Genomic DNA, 13,780 nt, shown 5'->3' on the forward strand with positions numbered 1-13,780 from the left:
GTCACCTTAGTGGAAGAGGTTATGTGGGTTTAAAGTATTTTAAGTTATTCTTATTAGGATGGATGTCATTTTTCTAGGCTATAGAAGGGCCTTAGAAAATGTAACAATTCACCTACATGTGGATTTAAAATACTATTTTAAAATGTTCTTATGTAAGCTGAATTTAAAATACTATGTTACTTGTGTCTTTCATGTAAGAAAGGAAACACTAAAGGAATGCTTATGAAATACTAAAGAAAGCAATAAGATACCATCATATTCTGGTAGTGTGATTTTTTTTGCATAAAGCTATTGGTGAAAAGAAGTTCTTTCAATATACTTTCAATAAAATGTTACACTTCCAGTATCATTTTCTGCAGGACTAATGGGAATATATTTTAATTTTGTAGAACCCTGGTGAAATATTCATTCTGTTGAAAGAGGAAATAGATGAAGAAACTCTAGAAATTGAATTCATAACAGATAATCAACAAATTAGAATGCAAACTGCCTCTTGGAACAAGAAGGTCAAATATGTGAAAGCCCTAGGTAAGAAAAATATTCTTTACCTTTAAGAAAAACTAAAAAGTTTCAACTCCCTTCACTTTTTCTGATAAGTAGTTTCCCTTTCTGCTATTTTGTGGGTGTTTCCTGTAAGTGAGTTTTGCACACACAACTTTGAATAATGCAGAGAAACAAGGCCTTGTCATTTATGGGAACCCAGGTTCTATTACATTGGTTTTCTGTGGTTAAATGGCAGGTGGCAGTCTTAAAATGTCATTGATTAGTTAACAGTCTCCAAAACAGTCTCTCTTGATTAGATTAACAGTCTCCAAAATTACTGCCATAAGATGCAAACCTATTATTTTCTTATTACTCTGTTTCTAAATGTGTCATTTTATATTTAATGTAGTCAATCTGGTTGTTCTCTTCTCCATAATTCTTACTAATGCAGGAAATAGTTTCTTTTCTCTGTTCACATTCATGTAATTTCTCTGTATCACTCATCTTTGCTAGTTCCTAATGTTTTGTTTATATTGCTCCATCCATAACTAGTTGATAATAGTTTCAACTATTTAATAGTTTCTCTGTTAGAAGATCTGTGCAGATTTAAGGGGCACACCTATCCCCATTCTTGATATGACTCAAGAATTAAAACGTTTCTCACCTATGTATTTGGAGTATAGTTTGCTATTGGGCTGCATGCTGTGAATTGCCAGAGGAGCTTACATAGATTTTATTATAAAATTATTGCAATATGTCCTTAGATAGGAGGAAATAATACAATAATAGGCTGCAATTTTACACTTCTTCAAACTATGTTTTGGTAATTCTGTGACTCAGCGCTGGTGAGACTGCACCAGTTGAGTGCTGTGTCCAGTTCTGGGCCCCACACTTTGAGAAAGACATTGAAGTGCTGGATTGTGTCCAGAGAAGGACAGTGGAACTAGGGAAGGGTCTGGAGAGTACCTCACATGAGGAGTGGCTGAAGGAGCTGGTGTTGTTCTGCCTGGAGAAAAAGGCTGATGACTCTCTAAAACCTACCTAAATGGAGTCTGTGCCAGGTGGGATTTGATCTCTTCTCCCAGGCTATCAGTGACAGAGCAAGAGGACATGGCCTCAAGCTGTGTCAGAAGAGGTTCAGGTTGGACATCAGGAGGAATTTCTTCACAGAAACATTTGTTGAACATTGAAACAGGCTGCATAGGGAGGTGGAGCAGTCACATCCCTGGAAGTGTTTGAGAGATGACTGCATGTGGCACATGTGCCATGGTCTTATTGCCAGGTTGGTGGTCCACCAGAAGTGGAACTCAATTATCTTGGAGGTCTTTTCCAACCTAATTGTTTCTGAGATTTTCATCCTGAGCACTGTCCTGAGACAATGGCCACATAAGGGCTGAGAGTTCTTTATCATTGTGATGGGGCAGAGAGTTTGTTTTTAGACACCTGACTGGAAAGTACGTAACGAACAGTGAACTTTCATCTGTAGCTGCGTTTCAGAGAACAAAAGCTGCACTCTTCTTGTACAGATCTTAAAAGAGTCTTCCAATTTTTTTATTTTGGTGAGAACACTGTTGATCACAAAAAGGTTTCTGTAGTAGGTGAAGAAATAAAATGTGAAAAGTTAATGAAATATGAAGAAATTGGCAGAGAGCTGTAGCTAAGTTTAATTATGTTTCATATACCATTTGTGTTTGATGTTTATTCTGTTTTAAAACCTGGAAAAGTGGAAATCTGGAATTATCCTGTTTTAGGTCCATCTGATCTGATGTTATAGGAGAAATGCTGTGTTTGGTTGGTTTTTTTTTAAGCCCACATTTGGGTAGTTTCCATTTAAGTGATTTAATGTGATGTACTATTAGTCTAGTTTCTCTGGCCCTATTCCCCTTCTCCATTTTCAGAATTGCCCCTTTTTTCACTGTTTTGTGGGCAGAGTTAGTATTTTAAGAAGACTGTGCTAGTATGGTCCAGCAGAATGCCCAGCACAACAAGCACTAATGGGTTGGAAATGTGCTCATAAAATAGGCTTGTGGTGCACACACAGAGCAAATCATGCCTAAGTAACAGACTACAAGTGCCTCTCTCCTTGGCTTTTGCAAGGTAAACAACTGGAATGGATTAATTATACTGCAATTTCTGCAGCCTAGCTCAAATACAACTTTGAGAACGTTGACTGAAATTAAGAAAAATGTTTCTTAAGATGGATAGCGATTGCTCTATTTGTGATAAATGCACTTTTCCTTAACATGTAGGATAAGGGAGCTGATTATAGGTCATCAGTCTACCAAAGGGCAGTTGGAAATTTTAAGCATTCTGTTTTCATCTCCTTTCTAATGCGAAGCAATACAATAGCTTTGCTTTATACAGATTTAAAGATATATATTTTCTTTTGTCAGCTTCTGATGTTAGACTGCAAGACCTGAATAAAAAAACTGACTACGCTGAATCATCTGTGAAATGCAAATCCAGTCAGTTCATCAACTCTATGTTTTTCTGTGATATTCTCTGTTTTTTACTCATTCCCTGAGATTTCTGGTCTGGGACTGTAAAATTTTTTCAGCTGGTGTTCTGATTTGTTCTTTTAAAAGATTTTCCTGCTGGCCCTGTATATGTAAATGTCTACTGTGGGGGAGTCATTAAGAGGACAGCACAGATTGAATACTATACTGCACTAGAGGAAATTGAACCCATTTTAAAGAAAGTGGCTGACCCAATAGCTTTCACTTGTCAGGTAAGTTGATGTCTCAAATTTTAATTAAAGAAAAATAGACTGTAAGTGACTTAATGAACTAAGAGATAGTATGCAATCTTTTGATTGCACAGTAATTTGTAATGGCTCAGTAGCAGGCTCAGGATTAAGAAGCCTGCCTCTGAGATGTCTGGTTGTAAGCAAGTCAGGCAAGAGAAAACAAATTTTACGTGTTCTTTTTTTTTGTTTAGAGAGTGATGTAAACATCCTCTGTGCTGTATATGCCCAGTGAGAAATATGCTGCACTCCAAAGGTTGAAAATAAGAACGAATATTAGTGAAGTCCCTCTCCATTTAAAGTGTTATTTTTTGTATGTTCTGAAACCAATAGAAGCACGTAATCTTAAACCACATTTGGAAGGTTATTATTCATTCACCATCAAACCAAATTTTTCTGGTATAGCTTGTATGGGAAGCAGTAGGTTGCTGTTCATGTAGAGTTCATTTACAGCTGCTGAATTCTCATTCATGTGATTTGCTGGTTGCCATGCAGATTTTTTGCATATATTTAGAAAAAATCAGGTTTTGAGCTGTGTTTCAGATCAGCACAGCAGACTGCAGTGCTCTGCAGCGTGTTCTTTCCCAGTGGCACATAAGAAGTAACAGGAAAAGAAAGCATATATTAAGAAAGCACAGAATCTCAAGTGTCGTTTATTGAATGGTGGGTAGCCCAAGCAGACCTTTCACAATGTCTATATTGTAGTTGCAAAGCCAGAACAAAAATAATAGATTGTGTTTCCAGTGCAGACAATCTCATTTTCCTGTGACAAATATACCTTATCCACCACCTAAGGCATTACACTCATAACAAAAGTATTAATAAAATATGATGTATTGCATTATTGGTGTTCTGTTAAGGATGAGGCTAGGCTCCTTCCAAGTACAAGTTACTTCTGTTCTATGAAAACAGGCTGTCGCACAAGAAAAATAGTGCAACTCAGAGAACAAATGTGTTCTTAAATTCTTTATGGTATCCATAATTTTTTAGCCTGTATTTTGAAGTATATCTAAGTAAGCCTCTGAAGGGTTTCATTTAAACCTCTATACATAAGAAGTGTGCCATAATGATTTAAAAATTTATCATTAACATGGTAACCTAGATACCTGCAACACACAAGATATTTCCACAGTTATTTGTGCTATTCAGGAGTTTGACCCTTTGTTTAACTAGCATGACTGATATTTATTAAAGTACATGCAATTCAAATCATATTCAAATGCAAAAATAATTCTGTGCAGAGCAGTAGTGCACACCAGGAGATACAGCTGTAGTGTTATGAAGTATGTTTAACATTTCCTCACCTGTACTCCTCTGAATAATAAGCATGGGTTGGTTTAAATGAGGTGACAATGCTATATGGTTATTTTTATTGTTTTGGTAACTGAAAAACTCATGTCAAAAAAATGTTCTTAATTGGGAAAGCTCTACAGTCAACACAATGACATGCCTACTCTGTGGCAAAGTATTCTAGTGGTAATTCCTCTGTAAGTATACCTGTGTGTCTCATTCAGTGGTACCTGCTGGGCCTCAGACTGCAATACAGTAACTACCTAGGTAGCTAAAATTTTTCTGCACACTTTTTAAATGAGCTCCCGATTTAATGTCAACAAGCTACATCATAAAGATCCAATTTACAGAACATAGTTTAACTTAATCTCTAAAATATGTTCACAAAAGGAAAAAACAAAACAGGCTTGATACTAATTAGAATTCCCATCAAGTAGCAACAGTAGTAGTAACTTCTGTTTAACCAGGATAATTAAAACCTTTGAGACTATCGACTTGTTTGCGAAAGTACCCTGGGGCAATAGTCATTTATCTATGCAAAGTAACAATCAAACACAATGGAAAACAAATCTGATATAAAATAGAAAAGCTTATAGCAATTATTGATCAAAGCAATATGACCCTGTGATTCAAGGGAAAGTTCAAGATTTTCACAAATATTTGCAATCTGAGAAGTATCTCCTTATTAAAATTCTGTGGTGAAAGCAAATGGCTGCATTGGTTCATACCCAAGACACAGTGCTTTGGTAAAATACTTACATTTTTTTCTGTCATTGCCTTGCCAGCCTTTCCAGCTCCTTTGAAATGCTCCACTTTGTCCCCCAGTAAAGCCAAAGAAACAAAACCCAACAAAAAGGATTACAGCTCTCCATTCCTTTTAGTGATGGTCAGATGAATTCATGGATCTTAGTGGGAGACTATCAAAATATGGTACCACTGCATTTATGGATCTGGTTTTTGAGAGCAATTAAAGATTGGCATTAGCTAAAGTTTAGTTTAAACATAATCTAAGATTTTTACAAATCATGGTTTTGGATAAAATTCTTTACTACATCTGATAGATTGTAATTTTCTGTTCCAATTTTTTTCTGAACTTAAAAAGCATTTACCAACATCAGCAAGACATTTTAAGCAACCAAATAAATGTTTAAAAGGTAATTGAAAAGAAATAAAATTAAATTAGTTTCTTTGCATGAGTTTTGAAAGAAAAAAATCTGAAATGTTAAAGTAGGAAAAGTTGGGATCATAATAACTGAATCATAATGCTGAATGGATTTGCTATGAGAATGTAGGAGAGTGAAAGTTGGCTAAAGATCATTATTTTTGGTTCTCTCACTTTCACAATTCTGCATTCAAGTAATTCTCTTAGGGAGTTTATGTTCTTACAGTAACCTTATGTACAGAGTGACATTAAGGTTTTTATAATTCATAATTAAACTTTTTTTATTTCATGTTTTACTTTACATCAGCTAATCATTTCAGCTTTCTGCTGGATTTATATGCTGTATTGATTTTTCTCTCAGACTTTCTACCAAATGGAAATATTGATTCAATTATTTAGTGTTGGGGTTTCCTGGCATAGATTTATTGGGTTGCAAAATTAAAAAAAAAAATTGAAGCTAAGGTCATATCCTTATTACTGAAGTTGGTAAGTTCATGTTAGCTTGAATGACTTAGAATATCTAGAGAGATTGAGGAAGTCTTTGTGACAAGTTTGGTTGAATAATATTCCTGTGATTGTGAGATACCTGGTATCTTAAATGATGTTTTTGTCATAGTCATTAAACAGGATTCCAGTTACAGTTGATATTGGAAAAGAAGAATGAAAATAAAGTGCAGCCTTCCCTATGAAAACTTGCAAAATAGTATATGATTTATGTGGTGATATTTTGTATGCATCTCTACCTGATCCCCAGAGATACTTCATTTGAAACTGTATTTAATATTTCAATCTTCTCAGCCACATCAACAGCTGTTATTTTAAAATGCTTCTTTCTTTTCTTCTAGGTATGAAAGCTTTCCATATTCTATCACTGGCTAAAATTTCAGAAATGCCTGACTGGTTTTAAACCTAGCCCATCCTCATTTCCAGAAGTAGTCCAGATATGGAAGTGCATATAAAGTAGTGTCTGATATGTAAGAACTAATGAAGAAGTTCATCTTTATGTAAATGTAACCTTGTTAGTACTGCCAAAGCCAGTGGAATATGCTAATTTACTGGCTGTGTATGCTGTGTTTCAGTGGCACACATTTTCAGGGCTTGGTTAGCAGTTATTAAAGAAAGTAGGCAATCTCATTCACAAAAGTAGCAAAATATGTGCTTGGTGGTCTCCTTTTTCGAGGATTAGCAAAATATGTGCTTGGTGGTCTCCTTTTTCAAGGATTAGCAAAATATGTGCTTGGTGGTCTCCTTTTGCAAGGATTAGCAAAATATGTGCTTGGTGGTCTCCTTTTGCAAGGATGATTTTGGAAACCCAGATGTGATGGTCAGCACATGAGGCTTTTCTGTTCTCAGCTGTGTCCTGTTGCTCTGGAAAGGGCTGAGGGAATAGAGACAGTGCCTACAGCTGGAGAGGTGGTACTGGGACAAGCAGTGAGGCTTGTGGAAGGATTTTCAATAGTGGAGTAGTTGGCTGTGCTTCAGAGAGTGTGGGAAGAATTGTCTACAAACTCAATAGCTTGGTTTTGGGGGGCTGCAAGGACATGGAGGGAAACTAGCACTATTGTGCATTTTCTCTAGTGTTCTAAATCTTTATTTGGACAAAAGGTGGGCTTTCTCAAACTCCTGAGTGGCTCAGAGTTCTGTTACAGGGTGCCTAACTTCAGGTTCAACTTTAAATACAGTTCTGCTTCTGTTGGCTTTGGTGAAGCTTCCCCAGGAGCTTCAGGTTTGTAATGTTGGTGAGATTTCTTGGGAAGATTTCTTGGGCCTATAGAGATCTGTGTAGGGTATGTTAAAATACATAAACACAGCAGACTCTGAGTCTGTGAGTCCTCTGGGGCAAGAATGGACAGTAAAGTAAAAGTCTCTAAACTGAATTGTTTCTTGAGGAGAGGCCTTTTATGATAGGGAGCTGGATGGTGCAGAGTGGCCCTATTCCTACTTCTGTTTACCTGTTGTTTTAGCTGTTATCTTCACATAAATGCTGGAACAGGCCCTCCTGTATGTGAGATAAAAGACACAGCTGCTTTTTTTTTTATTAATTACCTAATTTTTTTTTTCCTTTTGTATCTTTGCTATAGAGTAGCGCAATGAAGCTCACCATTACAGTTTAGTTAACAACATAGCTTGTTAAATCATCACTTAAGCCCTCCGATTTTACAGCCCAAGAGTAAGAGGAAAAACAAAAGTTGAAAAAAGTTGACGTGGTGGAAAACTTGAAGCAAATTGCACCAATAACTTTGCATAAAAAGTGCATTGCTCCTGGCTTGTAATTCATAGAAATGGATAGGCTGATCATTTGAGGGAAGGCATGTTGAAGTATGAGAAATTTTGCTGCAAGTTCCTGAAGCTCTTTTCTGTTCAAGAACTTGTTTCCACCTTAGGTTGTAAAAGACTGTTTTATTCCATGTAAATTTGGTTATCTGAGCATGAAGTAAGAGCTATGCATTCTTAAGGCACTTCTTCCATAGGTTTCTGACTGAATAAATGGGATGAGGAAGGGTTTTGGTCTCAGCTTCTATTACAAAGGAGAGATTTGTAGGCAAGATGTCCCAGAATGCTTGCTGAAAAGAGACTGTATAATGCTTATTTCTCTTGGATATACAGTACAATCCGAAATGGATTCTGTCTGAAATTGCTCCAGAAGATAAGAGGCAGGAATTGTTGAAGAGGGTTTTGTTTGCTTGTTCATTTTCTTTTGAACAGAGAGCATAATGTGTAGGGGGCATTCCCACCATTTTAAATGGAGGTTAAAAATATTACTTCAAACTTAGTTTGTCTAGAAGCCCTCTTAAATTCTTATTCTCTGCATAGTGGGTATCTACTACACAGTTGCTTCAGTGAGTACCAGTGGTTTTGAGCCTCTTTATTCATGACACAAGATCTGCCATATACACTCATCTCAGCTAGTTGATTTTGTCCTACTCTAGATTGAACTCTGTTAAGGCAGTGTAATGATAATGTATCTAAGACCTATTATAAGAGAGAATAGAATGGTTTCCTAACTGAATTTTTATATTATTCCTCTCAATTACTTGTAAACATTGTGTTGTTATTCATGTTAATAGTCTGGGGGTTTTGCATATATTTTGAGTGGTTTTGCATATGCTTTGTGAATTTGCACAGTAAGTCTTGTGCTCAGGATAGATTTTTATTCTTTTTCCCTATGTGGAGCCTTTCCTTACTGCTTATTCCTTTCCTTATTGAAGATTATTATATGTATTCATAATTCTTGAACAAAAAATACTGAGGATGTAGTGTGACAGCACAGAAAGGGAGTGAATTATGAAAAGAAATGCAATGGTTTTTATGTATCGTAATATTGGAAGAGCCAGGGTTAATTATGGGGAAAGTAAACAATCATATTGCTAGCTTCCTACCTGCATAAATATGTCTTCTAATTCTTGGTAGGAGTTGGATGAAAATTATATCCTCCCTCTTCATTCCACATTTTCTGATCATGCCACACTTTTGTTATTCCCTTTTAACAGCCTTGGTAATTAAGCTTCATGTTTCGTCAGTACACCCCCCTGTCATTTTCTCTTTAGCATGCCAGTCATAGACTTTCTTTTTAAATTCATATGCTAAGCATGTCTGAAGATGTTCCATTTCAGTCATCCCAGAATCATCTTGACCAGAGACAGTCCAGCTGTGGGAAGGCAAACTTTAAAACAGAGCTACTGACCCTGAGCAGAGTAAAGCATCTCTCCCTGAGCTCTTCTGTGCTGTGGCTGAGCTCCTTTTGGTGCCCAGTGCAGCACAGACTGGAGTACACAGCTGTAGTGCTTGGTGTAAAATGTCCTTACTCTTCAAATCTCTGTAGTCAGGCTGCTCTTGTCAGGCCAGGCAAAGAAATATTTATTTCTGGCTGCCTTGAAAGTTCTTAGGCATAGATCTTGACTTTCTGTCCAGAAAGAGGCACTCAAAAATCTGACAGTCAGTGCTGATTTCCTTTGTCTAAAGACTGTGTGTTTAGTAGGATGATCTGGTTGATATCAGTTTCTTGTTCTAGCAACAATGTTATGTCTTGGCTGATGAAGCTTCAGCTGTTTCCTACCTAGACAAGTCCACAATCTAAATGTAAAAGTTTTGGGTAGCAGAGAGCTACTATAATCTTTAAACTCACCTTGAATTACTGCTGTAGTACAACATAGATCTTCCTGTCCTTACACTTCATCCAGAAGATTTTAAGTCATGTCTGAACTTCAAATGTTATAATGCATGTTTTTGTACAGTTGGATCATGTTGACATAATTCTTTTGTATTAAAATATCTCTTCTATAGTTTTCAAAAACTGTGCTTCTCTTACTGAAAGAGATTTTGCCATAATACTGTTTTGAGTAATTTGATTCACCTCAGCATTCTGAGGATAAAGTTAAAAATACATATGCAACAAATGCACTAATCTTTTTTCTGGTTTTTTCTTTCTTTTAAACAGGCATTGAAATTTTCTTCTGTAGAGAAGGTAGACGATGTTCTGACTTCACTACTGAAAAACAAAATATCTACTTATGAATTCAGCCTACTCCAAAGTGAAGGAGAGCACCATCACCAAGCTAGTGAGTCACTTGTTCCATGTACTGATTTTTATTACTGATCCTATGGTTATTACTTATAAATGTTAATAAGACAATCCTTAAGTATTGAAAGCCCCTAGTGAAATGGAAGAATCCACAATAAAGGCAACATAAGCAGAAAAAATGGGAGAAATAATTCTGTAAATCATTACTTTGTGACTCAGTACTTTGTATTTATACTTCTCTGGATTTTTGATCAGCATTGGATTAACTGCAAATTGACAGCTTTGCAGCTGAGCAAATTCATACTTTCAGACAAAATGGGCAATAAGAGTCATGTGGAGATGCCTGTACATGATATGTTTTTTACTAATTGCTCTTCTGCAATGCAGTTTAAACTGCACTTTTTCCAAGTATGGAGGAACTCTGAAAGTTTTCTCTATCTGAAAAGAATGGATGGCTTTTGGTCTTAGAACAGCACTTAACTTCTCCAGTCACTTTTAGTACCTCTGCACTTAATGGTTTTCATTACTTCTGGAAAAAAGATAATTTTGTTATTTTTTATTTTTAAAAGAAGGCATCCCAGTGAGTTTAAAATAAGGTTTCTCTATAAAGTAGATACATTATATGGACAATTCAGTCATACATCAACAGAAGCTGCTTTTAGTACCATTGGAGGGCCCTGGTTGAATTCATTAGCCACTTATTAGGGATTCAAATTGGTTTGCAGTAAACCAAGAGTGTGGTTATTTATCTTGTATTTTGAAAGCATCATTATGATGTTATTTCGAATGTGTATTCAAGCTCAGCATTTTTAAGAAACTTTTGGGGAAAAACATTACTGAAAAAAATGTGTTTTCCTTCTAAAATACTTGAGAAAGATGTGTTCAGGATGCTGCTTGACTTCTGCTTTGTGTAGCTGGACTTTGGTTTTGAGAGAGAAATGAGCTCTGAACAATCAGTGAACCTGCCACTTCTCATAACCAAATACAAACAAGTTTTGAAGGTATCACTATGGGAATTGCCATCATGTTTCCTTGTCTTTTCTTTGTTGATGCAATTCACTCCTCTGTATTAGATAAACATGATTCAACTTGTAATGTAAAAATGAGCTTAAACATCAAAGTTAGTGGGAACAAATAAATGAGGTGCCTGTCCTTGACATTTTCCTGTGCAAGACTGCAGGATGGGGGTGGATAACACAGATCCAAGAGTCTTTCCCTATGTGAAATGTTAGTTGATGAGCAAAAGATTTTTCACTTCTCTAATAACTATTAGATCTGGTGCTGTTTTTGAATATTGAGAATAATGCTGACCAACCTGCTATGGCCCAAAAAAAAAAAAAGCCTCTGTGTTTCAAGAGCAAATTGACTGCTTGAGCCAATAGTGACCTTAAAATGAACTGGTTTGATGCATGGCCTCAAAAGAAGGTGCAAAGTTAGATGCCCAGATTCTTCATGGAAGAAAAAGATGTATTTGCAGTGCTGAAGTAAGCACTCCCACATTCTGAATGTGGGAGGCTTACATTCTCATCCCTCTTCTGCCTGAAAGATATATAAACCTGTGTCTTTGACTCCCATAAAAGCATCCCAAACAGCCACTAGACATGTCAAGTAGTGGATGAGAGGAGTGCAAACGTTCAGCATGAGGTATGGGGAAGAGAAGCTGTATTGTTCTACATGGATGCTTTATTTGAACCTTCTTGCACATCAGGGTGCAGCTGATATATTGATGCACTTGAAAGATCTCAATATGACCTCAAAATGAACCAAGAATTAAGAACTTGTGATTAATTTATTAGATAACTAATGAATTGCATGGTTTGAATTCTCACAAAGTGTGCAGCTGTGTGATTAAAAACTTGGGAATCTAAAAGTAAATACAAAAGGCATATGATGTAATGGAATTAAAATGCAGTATGATGCTTTCCTGTACAGACAGTAGTTTAGATCAAAATATCATGAGTGCATGTTTGCTTACATAATTTTTAAGGTGCCAATCCTGTGCCCAAAATGACTATTCAACATTTTTTTAGTATGACAATGCAGTATTTGTGAGCAGTCAGTGTCTAGGCTGGTAATGTCAAGATAGGTGGCAAAGGTGCAAAAGGTTAACTTTGATACAGATGAGCAAGCTAAATGCAGACTGAATAGAAACCACTGGAAAATATTGTGTTTAACAAACAGCTTTAACTGGAGACAGAGCCAAGACTTGTCCAGGATTTTTAGTGGTGGTGTCATCTCTTGAATGTAACTAAAGGGGAAAATACTGTCTGAAATATTATACATTCCATACTGAATTGATTTTGGGGTATATTGTGTGCACATTATTCCTTTATATTCTGGTAATAGAATCCAGTAAAAGCATACCAACAAATCCAAACTCATATTTCAAAATATTTTTTGAGAAATAAGTTTTCTTTTGGAAAGCCCTGATTCTCAGAATCCTCAGATTTGGGAATTTTTGTTGCATTGTTTCCTGTCCAAGAAATAACAATTTACTTGAGGAAAACCTGCTTCATTTTCCACTATTAATTAATTTTCCCTTTTTACAAGTTATCTATTGCTGTATCTCTAATTAAACTCAACTATTGATGCTTATGAAAAGTCCTGAACTTGCTTTATAGAAAACAGTGCTTTTTGTCACCTAAAACTGCTAGCAACCTAGCAAATTCTGTCCTGATTTCTGTTTCTTTTTTCCAAGTTGAAACATCTACCGCAAAAGAAGAAATAGAGTCTGGGTTTTTAGCTTCTGGCAGAATAATGGGGGGAGAGAAGGTACTGGTATTGGCACTGTAGAAGTCATCTTAGGTGCTATTTAAATTGCTAAAAAAAACAACCATGTCCTGTTTCAATAATTTGGGAAGTAAAAGAAGGATGTCTTACAAGATGTGCAGAAATATCACTGTAGGCTGCTCTGTTTCCTTTCTTCAATTTTATGAAAATTCCCACAGGCTAAGACAATGCTACGATAGAGTAATATTAGCTTTTGTGCTCTGTTTCATAGCTGAGGTATTGCAGAATTCTCTGCAGAGAAGAGAAGGGACTATGACAGGACAAAACACAAAAACCCCCCAGCAATTCACTCTTAACCTTGTGTGTGTCAAAAAGAACTTTAATTAAAAGCAAGCACTGGCCTCAATGTAAGTTGAAAGTTGAAGGAGCCACCCTAAAGCACTTAATAATGTGACACTTGAGGACTTTCCCTTTAACCTTTCCTTCCACCTTGTGATCATCTGCTAACTAGTTCTTAGTACAGGTGCCAAACAGCCACAGCTTTTCTCTTTTAACATTATCTGCTAAAGGACTGATGATGAGTAAAAGCTGCTTTACCCCTACTACACCCTTACTGCTTTTGCTCAGTTCTATACAGTTAGCTGAAATGAGTTGTTCCAGTTTCACAGCAAACAAAATTTCCACCAAATTGGTGTGACAAACTTGCAAGTTCAAGAGTGGTGTTTTCTGCCTGAAGCACATGGGCTTTCAAATAATTACAGCCTCTTCCTACTGTGTATAATGCAAAACTTTATTTGAAGTGGTTAAGCATGATATAATGGAATTTTCTTTACAGCAGAACTTCTGGTTT

The 13,780-nt window shown here is 36.2% G+C and overlaps 1 protein-coding gene across 2 annotated transcripts in view; it reads left to right on the forward strand.

Moving 5' to 3' along the window:
* Positions 1 to 13,780, forward strand: part of BANK1 (B cell scaffold protein with ankyrin repeats 1) — a 136,165-nt gene that overhangs the window by 40,361 nt on the left and 82,024 nt on the right. For both annotated transcript variants that reach the window (XM_059844182.1, XM_059844183.1), the window contains exons 5-7: positions 390 to 528; positions 3,069 to 3,211; positions 10,117 to 10,237. In XM_059844182.1, coding sequence (XP_059700165.1) covers positions 390 to 528; positions 3,069 to 3,211; positions 10,117 to 10,237 — 403 coding nt within the window. The remainder of the gene's footprint in view (positions 1 to 389; positions 529 to 3,068; positions 3,212 to 10,116; positions 10,238 to 13,780) is intronic.

This window comes from Haemorhous mexicanus, chromosome 4 (genome assembly GCF_027477595.1).
Source record: "Haemorhous mexicanus isolate bHaeMex1 chromosome 4, bHaeMex1.pri, whole genome shotgun sequence".
Taxonomy (NCBI): Eukaryota; Metazoa; Chordata; class Aves; order Passeriformes; family Fringillidae; genus Haemorhous; species Haemorhous mexicanus.